This window comes from Podarcis liolepis (genome assembly GCF_965112155.1).
Source record: "Podarcis liolepis genome assembly, chromosome: 16".
In the NCBI taxonomy this organism is placed as follows: Eukaryota; Metazoa; Chordata; class Lepidosauria; order Squamata; family Lacertidae; genus Podarcis; species Podarcis liolepis.
In genome coordinates, this window is record NC_139567.1 from 40,762,394 (window position 1) to 40,786,383 (window position 23,990).

Here is a 23,990-nt window from a genome sequence, read left to right on the forward strand (position 1 = left end):
TAATAGTTTCATATTATTTGACATGGCAATATATTGCAAATGTATTTATGTATATATGTGTATATGTATATGTATATGAATACATATATGTATTTATATATGTGTATGTATATATATATATATATATGCAGGTTTTGGTGTCTTCGGGTGTCTTCCCGTGTAAGAGTTGGGGTGTCTAGGCGACGTTTCGACGAGGTCTCACTCGTCATCTTCAGGCTGGTGCTTTCGGCTTCTTGTTACTGGAACAGCCGAAAGCACCAGCCTGAAGATGACGAGTGAGACCTCGTCGAAACGTCGCCTAGACACCCCAACTCTTACACGGGAAGACACCCGAAGACACCAAAACCTGCATTCCTGTACCCGTGAAAATCTACGAAAGCAAATATATATATATATATATATATATATATGTTTTCGTAGATTTTCACGGGTACAGGAATGCAGGTTTTGGTGTCCTCGGGTGTCTTCCCGTGTAAACGTCGAAACGTCGCCTAGACACCCCAACTTTTACACGGGAAGACACCCGAGGACACCAAAACCTGCATATATATATATATATATATATATATATGTATATATGCACAATATATCACATATGTGTGCTATGTAAAAAAATAGAGATTTGTGGGGGAAACTGTGAAGCCAGTCATTGCTTCTCTCATGATTCCTGCTGCCCCTGTTGCTCTGTACTACAAAATAACAGTTATAACAGTATGTTAAAGGTAAATAAAATCTTGTAGGTTTTAGACCCCTAAGTAGTAGCAGTTGCCGGAACATTAAGCTGTTCACCTCTACACAGTTCTAGCCTTATTTTAGACATCGTGATATATTGGTATATCGCGAGGTTTAGAAGGTGATATATCATGATGTTGAAAACCAGACATCGCTCAGCCCAGCCAGGCATGGATAAGAGGTCCGTTGATTTCAATGAGCCTAACTGTAGTTGCAGAATAAAAAAATTCCTTCCAGTAGCACCTTAAAGACCAACTAAGTTAGTTCTTGGTATGAGCTTTCGTGTGCATGCACACTTCTTCAGATACACTGAAACAGAAGTTGCCAGATCCTTCTATATAGAGAGAAGGGTGGTGGGAATGGGAGATTGGCAGATAGCTGAGATGAGCAATGTAGTTGCAGAATTTATTTATTTCATTTACTCCTAAGACGGCTGTTCAGCATAAATAGGTCCCAAAGCTGTTGACAGAACTGTCAACAAAACCATTCCACCAGTCCAATAACATGATATATAAAACAATAAAAACCACACGTAAAAAACAAAACAAAATAGGCACAATGCGACTTAATATGCCTTCTGTGGGGGAGAAAAAAGTTCAACAGAGGTGGAGGCCTGTTTGATCTCAGCCAGTTTCTTCATCCCTGCATTATTCAAACCTCTGCTGTTGTTTCAAACGGCCACCTTTTCCCTCTCACTCTCTCTCCAGCCCTGTTTTATTCAAACTTTCCCCCGTTCAGTGTCTCCCCCTTCTCAATATACTCTTACTATTCCATTCCTTGGCTGCCTCATGTGAAAGAGGTGCAGAGCTCTCAAATATTCCAAAGGACGTGGAGTCCTCAACTATTCCCTAGTATTTCACTCAAACTTCTGTTGTTGTTTAAAACTGACATTTCCCCTTCAATTTTTTGCATCTTTGCTCAAACTTTTGTTTCAAACCGCCGCCCTCCCTCCCTCAGTGTCTGTCCTTCTCTTCTCGCTTCCATGCCACAGCCCTGCTTTTGTGTAATAAATCTTCACTTTTGCTCCCTTATCCTGCCCTGACTTCATCCATATCTACCACCAAGATGAGGCACTACAAATCCTCCAATGGCCGTGCGGTAACATTCTTACATTTTTATTACATGAAGCAGAGGTTTTCAACCCTTTTGAGTCCACAGCTCCCTTGACCAACTACATTCTTTCTGCGGCACCCTTGTGAGGCTCAGGAGCCGAGTTATGTCCCTCCTTGCCTGCAGAGCTGACAGCTCCTCACCCTTTTTCAAATGCCCTCCCTTGTGGAGTGATCCTTCAGCCTCCTCTCCTCTCCCTTCTCCTTGGGAGTCCTCTGGGCGGCTGCTGCCGCTGGTCTCTGAGCTGCTCTCCCCTGCCCCAAAGACAGGTGCCTCCGCAGGTCACCCCACAGGGGCCTGGGAAGAGGATGCCCCCAGCCTTGGTGGCCTAATGGGGACTGGCCAAAGGTGAACGTGAGGCAAGCAGCTTCACAAGCCCTGGGGAGGCAGAGATGTGAGAGGGCATCAGAGGAGGGAGGGAAGGAAAGAGGGACAGAGGCCAGGGTTGCTCACAGAACCCCTGACCATCATTCAAGGCACCCCAGGGTGGTCAAAAACCACTGACATAGAGATAAAAACAACCCTGAGAGTACACTGGGAGTGGCCGCTGGGACCGCATAACACCGGTCCTGAGAGATTTGCATTGGCTCCCAGTACGTTTCTGAGCACAATTCAAAGCGTTGGCGCTGACCTTTAAAGCCCTAAACAGCCTCCGTCCTGTATACCTGAAGGAGCGTCTGCACCCCCAGCATTCAACCCAGGCACTGAGGTCTAGCTTCAAGGGCCTTCCAGCGGTTCCCTCCCACGAGAACTGAGGTTACAGGGAACCAGGCAGAGGGCCTTCTCAGTGGTGGCGCTTGCCCTGTGGAACGCCCTGCCATCAGATGTCAAGAAAATAAGCAGCTATCTCATTTTTAAAAGACATCTGTAGGCAGCCCTGTTCAGGGAAGTTTTTAATATTTACCATATTTTTCGCCCCATAGGGCGCACCAGCCCATAGAGCGCACCTAGTTTTTTATCCCCCCCCCAAGCGCGGGGCTGGGGCGGGGGAAGCCCGAGCTTCCCCTGACCCCAGCCCCCAGAACAGGCTGCTATCCGCAAGCCGTGGGAGCCCGGCGGGAAGTCGCGCCGGTCTCCCCAGGCTTGCGGATATCTGCCCGAAGCCCGGGGCGTGCTGCTCAGCGCGCCCCAGGCTTTGGGATGCAGGCAGCTCTCTGCAAGCGTTGGGAGACCGGCGCGACTTCCTGCCGGGCTCCCACGGCTTGCGGAAAGCTGCCCGAAGCCCGGGGTGCGGATAGCTTCCTGAAGCCTGGAGAGCGAGAGGGGTCGGTGCGCACCGACCCCTCTTGCTCTCCAGGCTTCAGCGAAACCTGCATTCGCCCCATAGGACGCACACACATTTCCCCTTCATTTTTGGAGGGGAAAAAGTGCGTCCTATAGGGTGAAAAATACTGTAATGCTGTATTGTTTTTAACACTCGATTGGGAGCCACCCAGAGCGGCTGGGGAAACTCAGCCAGATGGGCGGGCTATAAATAATAAATTATTATTATTATTACACCCACCCGTGGAGTCACTCATAAGTCACACGTGTTCTCTCTCTCTCTCTCTCTCTCTCTCTCTCTCTCTCGCTTACCAAGTAGAGCAGAAAGGTGTGAAGACCCGTTCCAAGTCCCACTGAGGACAGAATGCCTAAGCCTACCCAGTAGGCACACCATAAGAGCTTCTTCTCCAAATAATGCACATACTAAGAGAAAAGAGGGTGGGGGAAAGAGAATAAAAGGTTACACTTTCGCAAGAAGGTGCACTGCTTATCAAATCCTTCTACAGCATGCCACTGAAAAGCAAATAAAAACACACAGATGTTTCGGAAAATGACCATAAAACCAGTTTTAAGGATGTGTCGTATGACTGGTGCTGCCTGAACACCTGAGAAAGACAACCATTTCCATGGTGCCAAAAGGTCGGTGCTAGGTGGGTCTCCCTGGGGAGAGCATACCTTAAAGGGGATGGGGAGCTCTTATTGTGAGACAATAGCACACATCAAAAATAAAACAGAAATCTGTGCAGTTCAGAGAAAAGGAGGGCAGCGGCAAATTTAAAAACCTGTGGTGCACAATGTTTTGCCATTTGGTGCTGATGCAGAATTTGAGTCCTGCCTGGGCTGAGAACCTCTTAAGGCAGGGGTAAGGAAGCTGTGGGCCCCTCCAGACATTGTTGACTCCAATTCCCATCACTCCCAACGTGGCAAAAGGTCAAGGATAATAGAGATTGCAGTCTGACAACATCTGGAGAGCCACAGGTCCCCTAACCCCCACTTCAGGTGCTGACATCTGCTTCTAGAAAGCCAGATCTGGAGGAAGAACCAAAAAGCCAAAGACCAGCACACAGAGAGGTGAACCTCACATAGGTGCTAGGAGAAGCAATTATTTTACTTATTTCTATATCAAAAATTGCAATTGCCCAACAGGTTTCAATTTCAGCATGCATATCATCAGAATGCAACTGTCACTTATCTAAGACCCTAATGGAACGTTTTTCAAAGTCTGACGTTTTATTATGTTTTCATAGGTGTTGGAAGCCGCCCAGAATGGCTGGGGAAACCCAGTCAGATGAGCAGGGTATAAATAATAAAATTATTGTTATTGTCAGGAGCCTGGCTTCTGGATCAGGCCAGTCAAGTACCTAGTCCAGAATCCTGTGGCCAGCCATGCCTAAGCAAAACCCGCAAACAGGACTTGAGCACAACAACCTTCTCCCTACTCGTGATTCCTAGAAAGTGGCCTACGGGAGAAGTAGAACACAGCCATTGTGAATTTGGTGGGAGCAGATTCCATAGCTTTAACTGGGAGCACTATCACTTAGACAGAGAAGAAATTCCTTATTTGGAGGATACAAAGCAACTGTCTCTTCCACTGATGCCCATTGTCCAATTTTGGGCATTTTTTCTTTCTTTTTTTAGCCTGCTGCCCTACCGAGAGAACGCGTGCAGGCCCTCTGCACGTCCTGAAAGCGCTAGGCCCTGTTTGATATGTAGCGTTACCTGTTGATGTGCGCCTTCGATATAATACGCGGATGTAAGCAGTGCCAGCAGCAGTAAGATAGACACCACGATCCTTCGGCGATGCCACAATCTTGGGAGGGGGGAAATAAATAAACTGCTCTTAGAATAGAAGGACCACACTGACACACACTGGTACCTCCCTCCCTGCCCCATTCATATTCATATTTCAGCCATAACAACAACAACAATTAAGGGAGCTGGGCATGTTTAGCCTGGAGAAGAGGAGGTCAAGGGGTGATATGATAGCCATGTTCAAATATATAAAAGGATGTCACATAGAGGAGGGACAAAGGTTGTTTTCTGCTGCTCCAGAGAAGCGGACACGGAGCAATGGATCCAAACTACAAGAAAGAAGATTCCACCTAAACATTAGGAAGAACTTCCTGACAGTAAGAGCTGTTCGACAGTGGAATTTGCTGCCAGGAAGTGTGGTGGAGTCTCCTTCTTTGGAGGTCTTTAAGCAGAGGCTTGACAACCATATGTCAAGAGTGCTCTGATGGTGTTTCCTGCTTGGCAGGCGGTTGGACTCGATGGCCCTTGTGGTCTCTTCCAACTCTATGATTCTATGATTCTATTATTTTTATTATTATTAATACTCCACCCATCCAACTGAGTTGCCTCAGCCACTCTGGGCGGCTGAACCTGATAAACCCCCCTCCCCCAGCGAGCCCATAGGAATATAGGAAGCTGCCTTGTATTGATCCAGACAAGCTCTTCCTAAGAATTATAAAGCAATATTCCAGAACAGGCTCCTGAGATCTTTGGAATTTGCAGGAGACACCCCCCCAACAATTATGTACCATGACAAAGGTGCAGTTCTTTCTCGCCATGGGTTGGATCCTACCCCATTCCATTAGGTGCACCACATTCTAGCGTCAGGGGAAGGGAGAGAAAAAAATCTCCGACCTCTTGGACTAAATCAGGACACAATAAAATCTAGGCTTTGATAAAGGAGGTAAAGGCAGAGGGGAGGGGAGCTGGGAGTGGGGGCTAGTGAGTGCCTTTCAACTGGACCCATCCCCATTTGGGAGAGGAGGAGACACCCGATTTTGGGACCCACATGGTTTAAGAGTAAAAAGTTAAGGAGAAGTAGGCCTTTACTTTATGGTCAATTCTTTCAAGTTTAATAATGTTTCCAGGAAAAAATACTGCAAGGTAATGAGTGGCTTCTTCCAGAGGACGATATCCAGGCGCTCTTCTCGTTCTCTCTTCTTCTGTTCGCTTGACGGAGAAGGCTCTGCAAAGAGGAAGGAGGGGGGGTGGAGGAAAAGGGGAGAGAGAAGAGCTATGAGAAATGGCAAGCATTGTCAGCCCTGTGAAAGATTTCACCCTCCGAGTGAAACGAGGAACTTCCCTTCTGGGTATGAACCCAATGAACCCAATGTGAGGCCATCAACAGCCCCGGGGGATTCATCACCCACCAGATGGTTGCTCAGCTGGTTGCTTGTTCCAAAAAGCAAAAGGGCTAATACAGGGGCGGAGAAGTGGAGGTCTTGGGGGTCAAATGCTAACCTCCAGATCATTCTGCCTGGCCCCTTGGAACTCTCTCAAAAGCACACCCCCAAATGGTCTTGCTCTCAGCCCTCCTTGAATGTTTTTGCCTGGCTGGAATGTGCCCTTGAACTCTGATCATGCTTCTTGTCTGCCTGCATAGCATGGGCCATAGAGAGAGGTGTTTGTGGGAGCAGGTGGGTATAGAAAAGCAAGAAGAGAACGCATTGCACAAAATAAGACTGGCTAAGCAGCACTTCTTCAGCTTATATAACGAAAACAGGTTGCAGTGTTCAGCTTTTTTGGGCACAAAGTGTTATGTGACTTCATAGCCTGTAGCACCGAGTAGACACAGCCTGGTCCTGAAAGCCTTTCCAAATGCGTTTTCAAAATAGGCTTGTGGCTCGATTTGCATTTTATTGTAAAATGGGTAAGGAGGGGGGGGGCGCTTTAGCTCAGTGGAGGAGCATCTGCCGGCATCTCCAGGTAGGGCTGGAAAGACCTCTGCTTGACATCTTGGGAGAGCCCCTGCCAGCCAGTGTTGACAGAACTGAGCTAGAATCAACCCAATGGCCTGAATCTGTGTCAGTCAGTTTGCCATGTTGCTGGACTCCAGCTCACATCAGCCTCAGAGGATGAGATAGCATCAAAGACCCCAAAAACTGCTATCAAGTACAGCAGGACAGTGCTGAGATAAATCAGGGGTGGGGAATCTACCTGAAGTTTGATTTTATAGTTTTAACTGATTTCTTGTATTGCATCTTTATAGTTAAGCAGTACATCAATTACCTAAATAAGTAAAAGTAGGTCTAACACAAGCAATCAGAATGAAGTAACTCAACTGTCACCTCAGTAGCGTTCAGATCCTCTCAACTAAAAGTATCGAAGCTAATACAGATATTTACTGAAGTTTAAGATCTGAGAAATTTCCTCCTCCTGCCACATCCCAATTTCCTTTAGTGTCATGACCGTGGTGGGTGGGGCCAGAAGCAAAACAAACAAAAAAACAAAACAAAACAAAACCAGGGCAGAAGAGCAGATGAGACTCTTATATTTGCACAGTAGGCTACAATCCAACCATGCAAAAACAAAACTAAACTATGGTTTCTATACCCCCAACCTCAATATACATGCAAGCAAGCAAGCAAGAGGCATTATCCCAGTTCACTGTCTCACCTGTGAAGTTTCCATTGTGCTGCTCTTTGCTCATTGCCATGCGCCTCAGGTCTGTTCCATTCTCTGCCATTTCATAGATCAGTCACTTATGGGGACCTACCTTCAAAAGAGACAAAGCTGTTAAGCCAAAAGTTGCCCGACAGCAAAAACAAGACTCTAGCGTGAGATGATTCGGCCAGGAGTCCACATTTCCACTTGACACCCTCTCCAGAGCAAGGAATGTAACTCAGTGGGGGAGCATTTGCACTGCGTTCAAAAGGTCTCTGATTCAATATCCAAAATCTCCATACAGGACCGGGAATTTCCCCAGCTTGAAACCCTGGAGAGACACTGCCAGTCAGTGTAGACAATACTGGGGTCGGTGGATCAGTGGCCTGTATAAGATGACTTCCTATGTTCTGATTTAAATCAGCCCTTAATTCAGATCCATGAGGACCGGCATCTTCTGCAAGTTCAATTGGGCTACATGTTATACATGGTAACCACCAGAGGGAGCCCTTATCCATATATTGTATGATCAAATATCCCAAGTCTCATCTAAAAAGGGTCAGTGTAAAGGTGAGATACACTAGTCCTCATGACAGCACAAGGCCACCTGGAGAAGTAAATGTAAGGCCAAAGTTCACTATGTTTCCCCAACTCAAGCAGTGTCTAAACCAGGGGTAGGCAACCTGGTTTAGGTTGGATCAAAGCAAAAAGAGCTTTGAGAAATGCGAACCGTCAGGTTTAAGGGAAGGGAAACGGACTGTCTGTTCAGTGGTGCAGAGAAGAGGCAGGGTTCACTTCTTCCTGGACTGATCCTTGGACTGCCACTTTGCCAGAGCAAAACCCTCCAGAGCAGCAGCAACAGCAGCCCAAACTAGCAAATTGCAGCTTTTCACAACACAGGATCATCTGCTGATGGGGGCTCTTAAAGTAGGGTTGCCATGTATTCTTTTTAGGGATCCCCCAAAATTGTGGAGTGTTTTTCTTAGGGAAACCCGGAAAACAAGTTGCAGGGTATCTTTTTTCAGACAAACCCCAAAAACACAACCCCCCCAAACACCCCATGATTTTTCTATTGATTGCCTAAGATCTAAGACATGGGTAGGCAAGCTAAGGCCCGGGGGCCGGATCCCCCGATCTGGCCCAATCAACTTCTCAATCCGGCCCGCAGACGATCCGGGAATCAGTGTGTTTTTACATGAGTAGAATGTGTCCTTTTATTTAAAATGCATCTCTGGGTTATTTGTGGGGCATAGGAATTCATTCACCCCCCCCAAAATAGATAGATAGATAGATAGATAGATAGATAGATAGATAGTCTGGCCCACCACATGGTCTGAGGGATTGTGGACCGGCCCATGGCTGAAAAAGGTTGCTGACCCCTGGTCTAAACTTCAAATTCCCCAGCTCATGCACTCTGATGGGAGTTGCACCCGAAGGAGTGCAGAAACTGGTGGAGGCTGAACTAAGGCTGAGAGCAGAAAGTCACACGAACCAACTACTTTCTGCAAAATCTGATCATATACACCAGAAAACACCTCCGGATCAATCTTCCCAAATCGAACGTCTTACTCCAACCACGACCTCAGGACTCTCTAAATCAAAGTCCTAATTTTGCGGGTGCCAATTGCCGTGCAACTTTCTGGTACACGGATAGCTGGCTTTATTCAACAGCCCAGATGTGCTATATCGGTGTGCAGGGAATCCCAGGTTGAAATCCCCACCGTAGACCTGTTGGGTGGTGGTGGGTAGTTCCACAAACAAGGCTGCCCTGAAAGAGTGATGAGGACACCCAGAGGAGAGTCTCATTTCCTGACCTCAATGACAGGCAAACATGCGAGTTTGCCTGGAAAGAAGAATCCCTTTCTGCATCAAACATCTTCTGACTTTTCAGCTTTGCCTTCCAAATCCCTTCTGGTGCTTCGAGAGTTACTTGCTACCAACGGAAACCACTAAAAACAGAGAGCGGCAAGAGGATAATAGCTTTCCACGAGTAACCCATATTCAGGGCAAAGACTCAGCGGGGGGGGGGGAGGGGGGGACCTTACTTGTAAGCATAATTCTATAGCATAGAATAGAATTTTATTATTACAGTCACAGACCAGTTCCAGCTCACTTACAATATCAGGAAAATCATAAAACACAACAGGAATACATTGAATTGCAATTGGGTATAACAGAGACAATTCAGATATAGCGGCAATTAAAAATATACCGGTATATTAAATCTTGATCACTAAAATATAACCTGAAATTATCATTTAAAACCTTAATGATTTTGGTAGTACAGCTTGTTCCCTAAGTTTTATGGCAGTCGCACAGAATTTGGCCACCCTTAACGTGATCTCTAGATCCTTGTCCTCTGCCACGAGTTTTAGACGTTGAAGTTCGGACCCATTTGGAGATTTCTGAATAACAGGAGTGATAAATACCGAGCGTATATCCCCGTAGAAACGGCAGCGTAACAAGACATGAGAGACAGTTTCTACCTCCATCAAGCTGCAGGGGCAGACTCGTTCCATGTATGGTTTACCCTCGAATCTGCCCTGCAATAAGGCAGATGGCAGCACGTTGAATCTAGCGAGGGTGAATGACCGTCTGTATTTAATTCTATAGCATTTAAAAAAAATAAAAGCCCTGTCTTTCAGGGAATACGCATGGACTCATCCACCAGGGAACCCCTTTTCCACATTGCAGGGGGTTATTAGGAAAATTCCAGGGGAGGTGTGGGGCACCTGTGGCCCTCCAGATGTTGCTGGACTACAACTTCCATCATCCCCGCTGGCTGGGGCTAATGGAGTCCACAGGTCCCCCCCCCCCCTGAACAGGCTCCACTAGTCCTTCCCTTTGGCTCTGCACAGACCACCACCAGCAAGCACGTTATCTCCCATGCCATCTGTTCCACCAACGTTGGTCTTCTTTTATAGCAAGCTTATCCAAGCAAAGTTGAAAGAACCAAGTGGTTTATAGCAACTTAAAAAAGCAGGATTTTCTTAGGAAACAAACCGTCTTATCACTAAATCCATGTTTATCACCAAAGCCACACTTTAAAACAAGCTGAAATACAAGTTCATTAAGAGAAACAAACCAACCAAGCAAGCAAGAAAACAAACAAACAAACAAACAAACCACCAACACCCCAACAACGTACTCCCTTCTCCCCCACACTCCCAGCAAACCGGAGGAACATTTCAGCACTTTCAGCAGCAAGACCCGAGCAGATCGAGCCCTAACCCTTAAAATTCCTAGGCATGTTTTTAGGTGCTTGGCTGACCAGGCAATTGAGGTCTCCTGCCATCCTTTCTGCCCCTGGAGTAAACAGGCAGACTTTTTAAAAACAGAATTGCTGCATTATGAATATAACACCAGATAAATTCAACCCCAAACCGAATAAACCAATTTTCCCAACTGAGCCTTAATATACCTCTTTGTGCCTTTGCCCGTCTTGCTCTCAAAGGAACGAAACAGCCCAGGGTCTGTTAAGTGCTGAAGGAAAGTTCTACGAGTTCCAGAGAGAGAAACGAGAGCCCACCCAGGACGCAGTGTAGAATGAACACCAGTTTTACAAGGTTGAGACATTAAGTTTCTTCAGACAAACTATTAGGGTGGTGTGGAAAGGGGTTTTTTTTATTATTTAAAAAAATCCTTGTATATTTTTAGCACTATGAACACCCAAAAGGAAACATTCAATTAGAACAAAAATTTAGGACAAAAAATTAGGACATCCTTGAAAGGCACCCAAAAACTGGCACAACACAACTTAACGAAGAAGTTACTTTGGCAGCAAAGGGAGCGGAAGGGCTCTCTCTCTCTCTCTCTCTCTCTCAGGTACGGCTGAATGGCTGAACCCATCAAACAAAAGTGAGAATTGTAATGCCTCCCGGATGATTTTGGACTCCAAATCCCATCAGCCCAATGGTCACGGAGCCGCACCATGTACTTAAAGGACATACAATCCCCATTTAAAGTGTGTGACACCCCTCGAATAATTCTGGGATTCCCCCTCATAGAGTGCAATTCCCAGCATCCTGAACAAATTACAGTTCCCAGTATTCTTGGGGTTTTGTGGGGCGGCGGAGGGGAGAAGCCATGTGCTTTGAATGTGCACTGGATCACAGAATCGCACAATTGTAGGGTTAGAAGGGATCCTGAGGATCATCCAGTCCAAGCCCCTGCAACAGCAGGACTATGCAGCTGTCCCATATGGAGATTGAACCTGCGATCTTGCCTTCATCGGCACCGCGCTCTAACCAGCTGAGCTATCCAGGTTGTGCTTTTAAGTGTGTGACGTGGGTCTTCTGGTAGTCCCAGAAACGCCAGAGGTTAATGCCCCCTGCTGTAAACAAGTCTATGTGCTTCCTTAAGGCAGGGCTGGGGGGAGAGAGAAGGGCGGGGGAATTCTCCCCGAACACCCAGAGAGTCCTCTTGAAAATAGTGACAGAGCCATCTCCCCTGAAGAATGCAAAATCCAATCCCCTTAAGCTAAGTAACACTTTGAAAGGGCCTCAGGGATGTCAGATGTCCTTAGGGGACCTTTAGGGAGAGAGAACAGGTGGTCGCCTGGGCCCAAGATCAGCTGGCAGAGATGTTTAGCAACTGACGGGCTCATGTCCTGCTATGTTCATTCCCCCCCCCCGAACTGTAACACAACCAAGAGACATGGCAACATAGTTTAAACATTACATTATATTTTAGTTACTGGAAAAGCAGGACGACCCACAATCATTAGCTCATTGTACAAGCACCGATTGCACAACAGGACACATTCCCTGGGTGGCGCCTGCTTAATCTGGCCCAAATGGGGTGTCCTACTTTTTGTTTTTTATCAGGTCTGAAGCTGGCGGTTGCGTGGGTGGGGCTGAGAGAATGGGATCCAGCTCTGGCAGGAGACAAGGAGGTCAGAAAGAGAAGGAAAGGTTAGTTTGTTTCCAAAGGGATTTGGCAAAAGCTATTCGCCTGGGATGAAATAAAGTTCACCTCGGGTGACCAGGTAAGCAAGCTTTTGTAAAACTGAAGGGTGCCGCTTCCTTCCCACTTTGGGCCTTTTGCTGTGACCAATGTTACGTAGATATATGGGGACTGGCAGGCTAGGAAACTTGAACTGGACTTTAAAGATGAACCAAAACAAAATGTGCCATGGAGTGCTCCTGTTCGGCCTTCCAGCAAGCCAGTCCCACCCTTTCCCAAGATACTCCATTCCATTCCCCACAAGGCCAACTATCAGGAATGAGAGGAGTTATAGTCAACTGGAGGACGACACGTCCCCTGTCTCAGGGAAACGGGATATAACTTTAAGCCTGGCAAAGGAACAACATGTTAGATTTGACAGACCCTTTGACCTCACATTATTCTTCAGGTTGTTGGTATCACAGATGGTTTTCTTCAGCTCATCTCCAACTCAGAAGTTCACTTTCCCCAGTTCTCTCAAGAAACCATGTTTAAGACCTCGAGAAGATCTTTCCAGATTAGGCCAACGGGCCTTGTAGTTCCTACAGTGGCCAGAAAGATGCTTATGGGAAGTCCATTGAGCTGTCATGTAACACACCTGTTGATGGACATAACCCCCCAAGCATTATGACCCAGATCCACAAGGCTGACCAGATCCTACCCTTGACCAACTTCCCGTGGGCCAAATCAGGCATCAATACGACATCAGGTGACAATTCCAAAGCGGTTTGCCAAAACCACCAAGCAGTTAGCTCCTTGGATGTTTGTTTTCAGGTGCGGTTTGGGTTCAGACTGGACCTGCGAGTGGGCAAAGCAGGGCTCACACACCTTCAAAAGGGATGATAAAGCCGATCAGCTGGTCCGTGCTGACAGCGAGCCGCCCCAGCTCCACTGGTGCAGCTGATCTGAGAAGGACTTGCCTTCTGCACCAATCAGCAAGCCCTGCTTGCAAAGGAACAACTTACATGCCCCCCCCCCATCTGACACTGCACATGGCATCAGGCTGGAGACGGAGACAACGGAGAAACGGCCTCAAGGGCGGATTCATGCCCACACCTGGTCTAACTCCTTTTTTAAAAAAACACTGGCTCTCAGCTTAGCTTTCAGGATTGTGTTGAAAAGCTCAGCCAGATCAGACCGAAAGTTCACCTTGTCCAGTCTTTCACACCCAATCTGATGCCCTCCACAAGTGTTGCTGGAAATACAACTCCCATCATCCCTGGTTGCTGGGCATGCCAGCCAAAGCTGACATAGTCCAAAGCAGGCATCCCCAAACGGCCCTCCAGCTTTTTAGGGGAAAAAATCCCCCCCCCAAAAAAATTACAATTCCCATCATCCCTGACTACTGCTCCGGTTAGCTAGGGATGATGGGAGTTGGAGTCCCAAAAGAACTGGAGGGCCGAGTTGGGGGATGCCTGGTTCAAAGCATGTGGGGGTGGGGAGGCCCATCTATTCCCTGTGGCAGAGTCTCCTTAAGGTCTCAGGAAGAACTTATTTCCAGGTTCCACTTCCTCCTGAGCTCCTTTCAGCTGGAAATGCCAAGGCTCTTCTGAATGCATAGCATAGCACAGCTACGATTCCCCTTCCCAGCTGCCTGGCTGCCCATTGACAAGCCTCCTATGACTTAGCAAAGGGTCAACAGATATGTCTCCCCCCCCCCGTGGGCTTGGGGGGTTGCCAAGCCGTCCCATCAATCCTCCCAACCTGTCCCCCCCCTCCCCTTCTTTCCCCGCCTCCACTCCCAAGCTTTGGGAAATCCCAGTTTGGAACCAGCTGCTGTCAAAAAATAGAATATTAAACCAGGGACACCGCCAGCCTGACTCTTATACGCTGTCCTTACTTGGCTGAACAAGAATAACCTGGAAAACTAACAAGGGGTGAAAAAATAATGGCCTGCTGTATCATTATCAGTGACGGCTAAAGCAGAGACACTCACTTTCATGGATTTATTTTCCCTTCCAGACTCAATAGTGGTGAGATTCCTCCGTTCCAGAGGCTGTTAGAAGGTTACACAGCAAATGCTTCATTCAACAGGCAGTGATGCGTCATTTGTAGCCAGACCATTGTTCCACCTAGCTTAACACTGTCTACCCCAGGGGGGTAGAGAACCTTCTTCAGGCCAAGGGCCACATTCCTTTCTGGGGACCTCCTCGGGGCCACATGCCAGAAGCATAAGCTTTACCTTTTGTCCAGTAAGCTAGTTTCAGGGCACACACTCCTTTCCAGGCAAGAAAGAGGAACGATCACAGACACATTCTAGCCAAAGAAAAACACTCAAGGAGGTCATGAAGCAGCACTGTTCTACACGCCTAGGTCTTTTGGCACTTCCACATAAGGCTGAGAGAGACTGGCAGCCCGTGTGGACAACACTGGGCTTGATGGACAAATGTATCTAAGGCAACTTCCTCTATTCCTAGGTATGACTGGTTGGCATGCAGGATTTCAGGCAAAAATATTTTCCCAGCCCCCCCTTTGGAAACGCCAGAAATTGGATTCGAGACCTACCATATGCAAGCAGATGATCTATCAGCAAGAATGGCTCTTTTCCATGCTGAGATGTCCACCTGATGGGGCCATGGTCCAAATGAGTCACACTTAAATCATGTCCCAGGACTCACAAGCATGCAGCAAGATATCGCTAATCTCCAAATGACTTCCTGCCCTGGCCTTACCTCCTTCCATTCGGAGTGGAAAATTCTGCCCCATCTCTACATCAACTGGATTTGACAACTGCTCTCAATGCAGAAGGGCTGCAGAACTGCCAGCCGCGAGCAGGAGGCTGTCCGTTGTGTCTCTGCATGAGTCATGGGAAGGAGGCGACGCATGAGCAATTGGACTCAACTGGGGTGAGGGTGTTGCCCAATTCCATTCTGCCCCTGCACTGGCTGTGATCAGATCATTCAATCACTTCTGATAGATAAATATCGCCAGCCCTGAAGAGAATGCCTGCTGCTACATTTTCCCTACCCGCTACATTTGTGGGTTATGAAAGCTATGGTTAATGATTTACTGGGAACGTGCGGATTGCTTCTGTTCTGCTCCTCCTTGCTAGTGACTCAGAGCAACAAACCCCAGTTCTTAGAATCCTTAGTCCAGCATGACATCAAATCTGATTTCCTTTGCTCCAAACTAGGATGAAAAGTCATGGCTTACCAATGGTGGTTTGTAAAAGAAACCGCAACTCACGGTTTGGACCTAATGTGAGGCCGAGGACTTTGGTTTGCTGCTCTCATGTTGTAAGGGGAGGAGGGGGAAACGATGTAGAATTGATCAGCACGTTCAGAGGAAACCATTAACCGTGGCTTAGCGCAAGGTGCAAATGCACCCAAGATCTCACTGTTTCGTGCTTGCCTCTTTCCAATCAATACTCCAAACGCAGCCCCCAGTTTTAAACCACAGAAGGAAAAATGAGGGCCTCGGCGATCAAAAGCCAGTGAAACCCAGCTTCGATACCAAGGGGCTAGTCTCTCGCTTCATCTCTAACCCTCCAACTCAGAGGAGGCTATATTTAGCTCACAAATTCTGCTCCTCGCAAGTCAGAAGCTTTAAAATCCATCACACTTTCCCCTTCTTCAACCCCCAGCAATTCTACCCGCCAATTCTATGGCAACACAGCTGCTCATGAATGAACATGGTGTCTCAGCAAAGGGAGAAAGAAAACGCACACACCAACCGGTGTTAGGAAACGCAAGGTCTCCTGTAGCTTTGATTCTCACTCTCATAAATGAGTTTGAAATGAAGTGAAGAAATCCTCACTACATCAATCAACTTTAAAGACTGACTGAATAACCTTTCCCCTTATTATGAATGGATTGGGGGGGTGTTTGGGGGTGGGAGGAACTGGAATAAGAGTATAAATGACAAAGATATTATTAGAATGGGAAACAAAAGACGACCTAGTTAAAGCTTCAGTGACGCACTGGGCAATAGATATAGGACACAATATAGATCTTAACCTCTGGGAGGAACTTTGGAAAAGCGACTTGAAATTTACAGCATGTTATTCTTTGAAAGGGAAATATTTGAAAATGATTCATAGATGGTATTTAATTCCGAGTAGGATGGCTAAGATTTACAAGACAGAATCAGATAAGTGTTGGAAGTGTAAAGATGTGGAGGGAACGTTCTTTCACATGTGGTGGACATGCAAAAAGGTAAAAGAGCATTGGGAAATGATTTACAATGAACTGAAAAAAATGTTTAAATTACTTTTCCCCCCAAAAAACCCAGAGTCCTTTCTGCTGGGGATAACCCAGACTGAAATCCCCAGGTGTCAGAAAAGCTAATTCATGTATGCAACAACTATGGCCCATGTTTTGTTAGCCAAAAAGTGGAAAGTCCTAACTAAAGAGAATTGGCAACTCAAGTTGACAGAATATGCGTAACTTGCAGATTTAACATATAGAATAAGAGAGCAAGAAGAACATGTGTTTAAAGAAGATTGGAAAATGTTTATTGAGTATATGGCAAATAACTGAAAATGCTGGCAGCATTAAGATAAATTCAACATTCAGCAGAGTAAATACTTATTGATGAATGTAATAGTGGAAAATTGATTTGAATGGCTATTGTAAAATATGCAGGGATGAACCATGGTAAAATGAACCACGGAAAGAGAAGAAGGGAAGTCATTGGATATTTTAAAGTTTGCAAAATGTTTATTTGAAATTGTAAAGCAGAAAATGTAATAAAAATTATTATTAAAAAGAGTATAAATGACAAAGTTTGGGACGCCATTTCCGAATCTTACAGAAAGCAGGAAGAATAACATAAGAGACCTACTGGAGCAGGATTACTGTTCTGTAAGTGATCTGTTAGCTACCCGGACAACACACACTTATAGTGGAGGTGCAGGATATAAATTACACTAATATGCCCCAATAATGCAGATGGGGCTGAACCTGAGGAAGATAGAGGCTCCCTTGGCCAAAAACACCCAGAACAGATCCACATCATATATTTAAAGCATACCTGTCAGGGGCTCAGGAACAGAGGCACAGGGGAGAGAGGAAATGGAGAGCGAAGGGGAAGGATCTGAGGGCAGCGTAGGGGAGTATGACAGTGACCCGAGAGATTCCATGAGCTTCTCCAGCGAATCAGAAGATTCCCAGAAGGAGGCGCCGATGGTCAGGGCAAGGGGGGTCCCAGGGGGAACGCACCAGAAACAAGGGGCCAGCGGGGACTCCCAAAGCAGCAGCTGGAGATCAGGACCAGCTTCCCCACCAGAGCGTAGTGGGGGGGGGGGGAGAGTCACATGTGTCAGGGCCAGCGTCTCCTCCAGCAGGGAGAGAATATGAGTCAGGGCTGACCACGCCTCTATCGGAGAGTGGGGGAACGGAGGGGAGGTCAGGTCCAGCTAGCCTCCCCGAAGGGGGAAGCAGTGACGGGAGCAGTGTAACGGTCAGGAGGAAGGTTGCCGGCTGGGCGCGCGCGCCAAGTTCGAATGTACAGGCGCGCGGAACAGCAGAAAGCCCGGATCGGGAACCAGGTCCTAAAGCCCGCCGGAAGCAGGGGGAAGACTCAGGGGAATCAGCGTCAGAAGAGTCGAGGAAGGGCGAAACCCCAGCTGACAGGCGGACCCAGAGGAGGAAAGAGCAAAGGAAGAGGTGGAGCAAGGCTAGAGTCTTAAACTGGTGTCTGGGGGGAGGAGATTCAGACGGAGCTTCAGCGGTCTAGAGTTTCAGACGTAGAGCTGCACGCTGCGGCTGTGAAAGCGAAAATGAACTTCAATAAAGACTTTTGTATATAACAACGAAGTGGCGTTGGTCCTTTGTGAGCTGGGACCTCGGGCAGCTCTGACAATACCCAACACACATTTAAAGCACATTACTTCCCCCAAAGAATTGTGGGAACTGCAGTTCCACCTCACAGAGCTACAGTTCCCAGCACCCTTCACCTACTACAGCTCCCAGGATACTTTTGCGGAAGTCACGTGCTTTAAATGTGTGTTGAATGTGCTTTGACTGTTTAGTGTGAATTGGCTCTTGATGACTTTGGCAAGTTCCTACCTGAGGAGAGATCTGAACCGGCTCTTAGCTCACAATCACCACCACAATATTTTTAATAAACACAGAAAGCGCGCAGGAGGGAAATGGCAAGGATGAAGGAGTTAACAGATAGCAAGATACATCATTAGTAGTAGTGGTATTAATTAAATTTTCGTACCACATTTCATCTGAAGCTCTCAGCATAAAAATATCAAACGAGAACACAAAATTAATAATAATAACAATAAAAGCAATAATCCCCACCTACCCACACACACATTTAAAAGGCCACAGAATATTCACTCAGCCAAAGGCCTAGTTATCGAGAAAGAACAGACAGAACCAGGTTATCTTTGAAACCTTTGAGTCTTAAAGGATTCAAAGTGGACCTTGTTCTCTGTGAAAAACCACACGAAGATCCAATATTAAGCCTTTTGGACTCTGTCTTGAGAGAGACTTTGTACCAACTTTGAGCAATCGCTTTTTACAATTATATCCTCTCTCTGGCGGTAGTGTATTTCGGATAGACAAAGCCAGCCTGTCAATTAACAAAGATAACAAGATCAATGAGAGAGATCCACAGCACACACAAACATAAGCAGTGGCTTATAGTCGATTTCTCACATTTTTAAACGCCACTTCCTGGCAAAACTCCCAAAGCATTTTTCCACTTATACACACACTCACAGAAGTATAATGTGCAAAGCATTAAGAGGTCAATGTTGTGGACAGAAGCACGTGGCCACAAAGGCAGAGGGCTGCCCCATTCAAATCTTGCCTTTGCCAGGGGACTAACAGAACACTCTCAGCTCCAATTCTTCATCCACATACTGGGAAGAAGAAAGCTAACTAACTTTCAGGGCTGCTTTTTAGATTTTACAAAATGATCAAAGACTGAAATAATGGCACTACTACAACTGCAGCAGGGGGTCTGGAAACAGGGTATACACCCACAAATTGTACCTTTTAAAATAAATAGACAACAAAACTCATAAACAGAAAGTGATCTTGGAATTCCTTGCCTATTGAAACAGGCAGACTTCACTGTACTTCTTCTAGTGTCTACAAAAATATTTTTGATTAGGCAAGCCTTTCCAGACATATGGAATGTTGGTGTGTGTGTTAATCAGGTTACAGTTTGTTTTAATTACTTTTAAAATAATTTAAATAACGTAGGTTTTAACTGCTTTATACTGATAATCTTATTGCTTTCTTCATTTTGTAAACCGCTTTGAGGCTTTATTACAATTAAGCTGTATATAAATCTTGTGAAACAAAATAAACAGCCGGAAACAGTTTAAAAATACAGGAGGTTTTGACTTTGAACTTATCTTCCTTTTAATAATTTTGACCCTGTTTTGATGGCTAAAGTGAGGAACTTAGCTATATTTTCTGTGACGTCAGGATTGGAGCCTGACAATCAAAAACAGAGAATTCATCTCAGTTTCCCAAGTGTAGAGAAAGTACTGAGATAAGCTTGGATATCATACCTAAAAAAATTACAGTACAGTGGTACCTTGGGTTACATACACTTCAGGCTACATACGCTTCAGGTTACAGACTCCACTAACCCAGAAATAGTACCTCGGGTTAAGAACTTTGCTTCAGGATGAGAACAGGAATCGTGCTCTGGCGGTGTGGCGGCAGCAGGAGGCCCCATTAGTTAAAGTGGTGCCTCAGGTTAAGAACAGTTTCAGGTTAAGTACGGACCTCCAGAACGAATTAAGTACTTAACCCAAGGTACCACTATATAAGACAGACTTCACCAATTTTGGACTACAACTCCATGTGCTGGCTGGGGCTGATGGGAGTTGTAGTCCAAAGCATCTGGAAGGGACCATGTTGGCTGATATAGGATGAGCCCAGCTAGCATCTTGACTGAACCTATACATGAATGCTAAGTTGTACAATCATCAATGCCAAAAACCTCACAGCTTTTCTGCGAAAGTGTGCCAGCTTCCTGCCTCTACAATACCCATCAGAAACATCTTCCATAAATCAGCATTACAGCCTGATCTGAATTGTGTTAAGTTCAGAGGACTCCTTTCTTCGAAAGCAGGCTAAATCCAGAGGCTAGATGAGAACGATGCTAGATTCAGACACCAGAGGGAGCAACAGGAACGCGGAGAGGGACTGTTCTGGTGTGAAGGTCTTGAAGAGAGATTCTACCTCAAATTGACCTTTTGAAAAAAGAGAGGGCTGCAGTCGAGCCTCAATTTGAAAACAACAATTAAAAAAGAATCTAACCACCGATTTCCTCGTTCTAAAGTTTCACTGCTAGCTTGCGAGACACTACCCAAACACTGTCAGCCAGGGCTGGGATCAGGGGAAAGCCAGAAAGAAAACTGATCTCTTTTATTACTACCAGAGACTGAGTCTGAAGGGCACTTCTGGCCTGTTGCTATTTTCGGTTGGGGTTCAAGTGCAAACAGGCAAGTCCAGGTTGTGCAACTGAAGGCGACCGGGAGGTCTTGAACAACAAATCCGCTTCCCAAAAATACGGGGCTTTTTGCAATGAGGAAAATGATGGAAAGTGTGGGGGTAATGCTTGCTTTGAAACAACATTGTCTAGCCTCCCTGCAAGCAAGTCAGAATGACATGAGGTCATGAGGAGGCACCCAAAGTATTATCTAAGGTGAGTGGGTAGAAAGGGGCATTAGCCTGGCTGCTCTTAACAGGGCAATAAGCTGTTGCCACCTCAGTGAAGTGAGGAAATCAACATTCCTGTGGGAATGTTGTGGCAATGGGAATGTGTGCGTGCGAGCATGTGTGTGACACACCCCAGAAACAAGTTGAATATTTTGTTCAGTACAGTGGTACCTCGGGTTAAGTACTTAATTCGTTCCGGAGGTCCGCACTTAACCTGAAACTGTTCATAACCTGAAGCACCACTTTAGATAAAGGGGCCTCCTGCTGCTGCCGCACCGCCAGAGCCTGATTTCTGTTCTCATCCTGAAGCAAAGTTCTTAACCTGAAGCACTATTTCTAGGTTAGCGGAGTGTGTGTAACCTGAAGCGTATGTAACCCGAGGTACCACTGTAAACTGGGGGCAAAGAAGAAGATAGAGAGGGTAGTAGCATCATCACTATCCCATCTAGCTGTTATCCAGAAGGTTGCTGGTTCGAGCCCACCCAGGATTACTGCATTTCAGGGGGTTAGCCAAATGACCCTATTGGTCCCATCCAACTCTACAATTCTACGATTCACCTTTGTAAGACTCCTAAGAAGAGACTGTCTTTACCATGTTTCAACTTCACAAGAGATCTCAGGTGGCCAAAAGAGGGAATTTCAGCAGGTGCACATTTTCTAATCCTTGCAGTATTGTGGCATGACAAGCCAAGGCAGCAGAAATAGTTACTTAAAAATAACAACACAGCAGCTATCCAGCTGCTCTCTCCCTGTGCCTCATGACCCACAGCCTATGTACGAGTGTCTGCAGGAATTTTTGGAGGTTGTGGGGAGTAAAACACTGAAACCCAGGGAGCGGGCTAGCCTCTCCTACACACGGTATCTGTATATTTTGCCTTGCATCTCAGGTTCTATAAATGCCAGAAGCTTACTCTTTTTTAAAGAAAGAAAGTGGTGAGCCTGGGGATAGAAATGAAAGCAGTGAGCCTGGTTCATGGAAGGAGGATTGCTGCCCTTCTTGTCTCACTAGCACCCCGTGGCCTTGTGCCCCCCCCCCCCGTGTGATGGGAAAATAAGTGGAATTGTCTCCCAAAGTGCATTCATACTTTCAGCATACAAGAAAAACAGTTGTCCAAATTTTTAGATCTTTAATAATTGGAAAGGCTGTTCTCTCCTTGATGACACCCTGACACAAGTTGCACCAACGAAAAGCTCCTCTTTCCAACTGTTAGGTGACAACTGCAACTGGGTTTGGCTGCTCTACTAACACGCAAGTCCAAAACATTCATTTCCGTTAAGTAATCAATAATTGAAATCCTTCCCGCTCCACACTCAATTCTTCATACCAAACAGAAACGATGTCTCAGTATACACAAACACACGTGCCAATATTTCAATCCCTGCTGTTAATGTGTCTCTAACACTCTCAATGTTTAGTCGGTAAGCTCCTTGGGGCAAAGACCTGTCCCCTTTAAAATATCTACATACTGCAAAATACAGAAGATTAAATAAATAAGAGCTTCCATGAAGAGCCCATGGACATTGAGAAGATAATCGAATGTATATAAAATAAACCAAATTAAAGAAAAAACTGATGGTGTAACTGAGTAGAGACTCGGCTACCCGGGAGTAAGTCCCACTCAACTCTATGGGGCATACTCCTGAGTAAGCAAGCATACGTTTGTACTACGAATCATACTCAGTGCGGACCCATTCGCTTTCAAAGAGATGACTTGCAGTACAAATCTATGCCTGTACACTAAGAAGTTCCACTGTCCTCAATGAGACTTAAGTCTGCAATCTTATACACACTTGGCATTAAGTCAGATACAAGCTTAAGTAGTTACTTAGATTTCAAATACAAGTTAATAGAGAGCTGGTCTTTATTTTTATTTATTTATATAAGAAGACTGCATCCAATCTTAGCCATGCTTGGATCAAGCACATTGATCTCAATGGACATGCCTAACGTGCATCCATTCATTTCACTGTGTCTACTCTGAGCAGAACTAACAGACAGAGCTAGTTGGGTTTCAAGGCAGAATTTGAACCTGGCTCTTTATCTCACCCACCAACCACTGCCCTCCACACTGGAGCCACAAGAAGGGTCCTTGCCCCCAACTGAAGAAGAGAGCTAGATGAAGAAAGAGAAGTCCACCCCCCACTCCCACGCCACAAACAACAGACGCTGCCCAGCTCCCGCCTACCTTCAGAGAAGACCCACTGAAATCAAAGCACACGACTAGCTCAGTCGGTCGAGCAAGAGGCTCTTAATCTCAGGGTCGTGGGTTCGAGCCTCGCATTGGGCAAGGGGGTTGGACTAGATGACCCTGGTGGTCCCTTCCAACTCGACAATTCTATCACTAACTCAGGTCCATTGGGTTGTATCCGGCGCTGACCTTTCTCAGGGTAGACCCATTGAGAAGGCGGGCTGAGACCCTGCTGGTTCCAATGGCTCTACTCTGAGGAGAACTTGGGTTAGGCACAGCCCACGGGCAGCTCTGAAACCGAAGGAGGGAGAACCGTTTGAGAGGGGAAGCCTCCCCACCCCGAGACCACCGCCGGGGTCCCTCCCTGCCTTTCCTGACAGGATAATAAAAGCGCAGGAACGGGGGCGGGGGGGGAGAGAGACTCCGCGCTCGCCTCGCCTGCCCCGTGTGTCCCTCCGGGGGACCCGTAGGCAGCGTAGGCCGCCCCCCCTCAGACCCCCGCCGCTTACTTCGCTCGCTCTCTTCCCACAGGCGCGCGGCAGCCCCGGCTCCGTCCGGCTTCTTCCTCTCCTCCTCCGTCTCCGCCTCCTCCTCCTCCAGCCGCTCTTGATGTTACCTCCGGGCTTCGGGCCAACCCGGAAGTCGGGGGAGGGCTCTCCGCTCGGCCCCGCCCACCGACCGGAAAGCCGGTCTCTTCCCCGTCGCTTCCGGGCGCGGTGAC

General features: G+C 46.7%; 1 protein-coding gene across 4 annotated transcripts in view; it reads right to left on the reverse strand.

Annotated features, from left to right (window-relative positions):
• Positions 1-23,917, reverse strand: part of VMP1 (vacuole membrane protein 1) — a 113,405-nt gene extending 89,488 nt beyond the window's left edge. The window contains exons 1-5 of one of the 4 annotated variants that reach the window (XM_083480068.1): positions 23,779-23,917; positions 7,513-7,612; positions 5,947-6,082; positions 4,825-4,915; positions 3,418-3,528 (exon numbers count right to left, since the gene is read on the reverse strand). In XM_083480068.1, coding sequence (XP_083336194.1) covers positions 3,418-3,528; positions 4,825-4,915; positions 5,947-6,082; positions 7,513-7,582 — 408 coding nt within the window. In that variant the 5' untranslated portion in view covers positions 7,583-7,612; positions 23,779-23,917. Of the gene's footprint in view, positions 1-3,417; positions 3,529-4,824; positions 4,916-5,946; positions 6,083-7,512; positions 7,613-14,945; positions 15,024-15,116; positions 15,328-23,266; positions 23,286-23,778 lie in introns of those variants that run through there. The other 3 variants (XM_083480071.1, XM_083480070.1, XM_083480069.1) reach the window with 3 other exon arrangements.
• Positions 23,918-23,990: the final 73 nt, after the last annotated feature.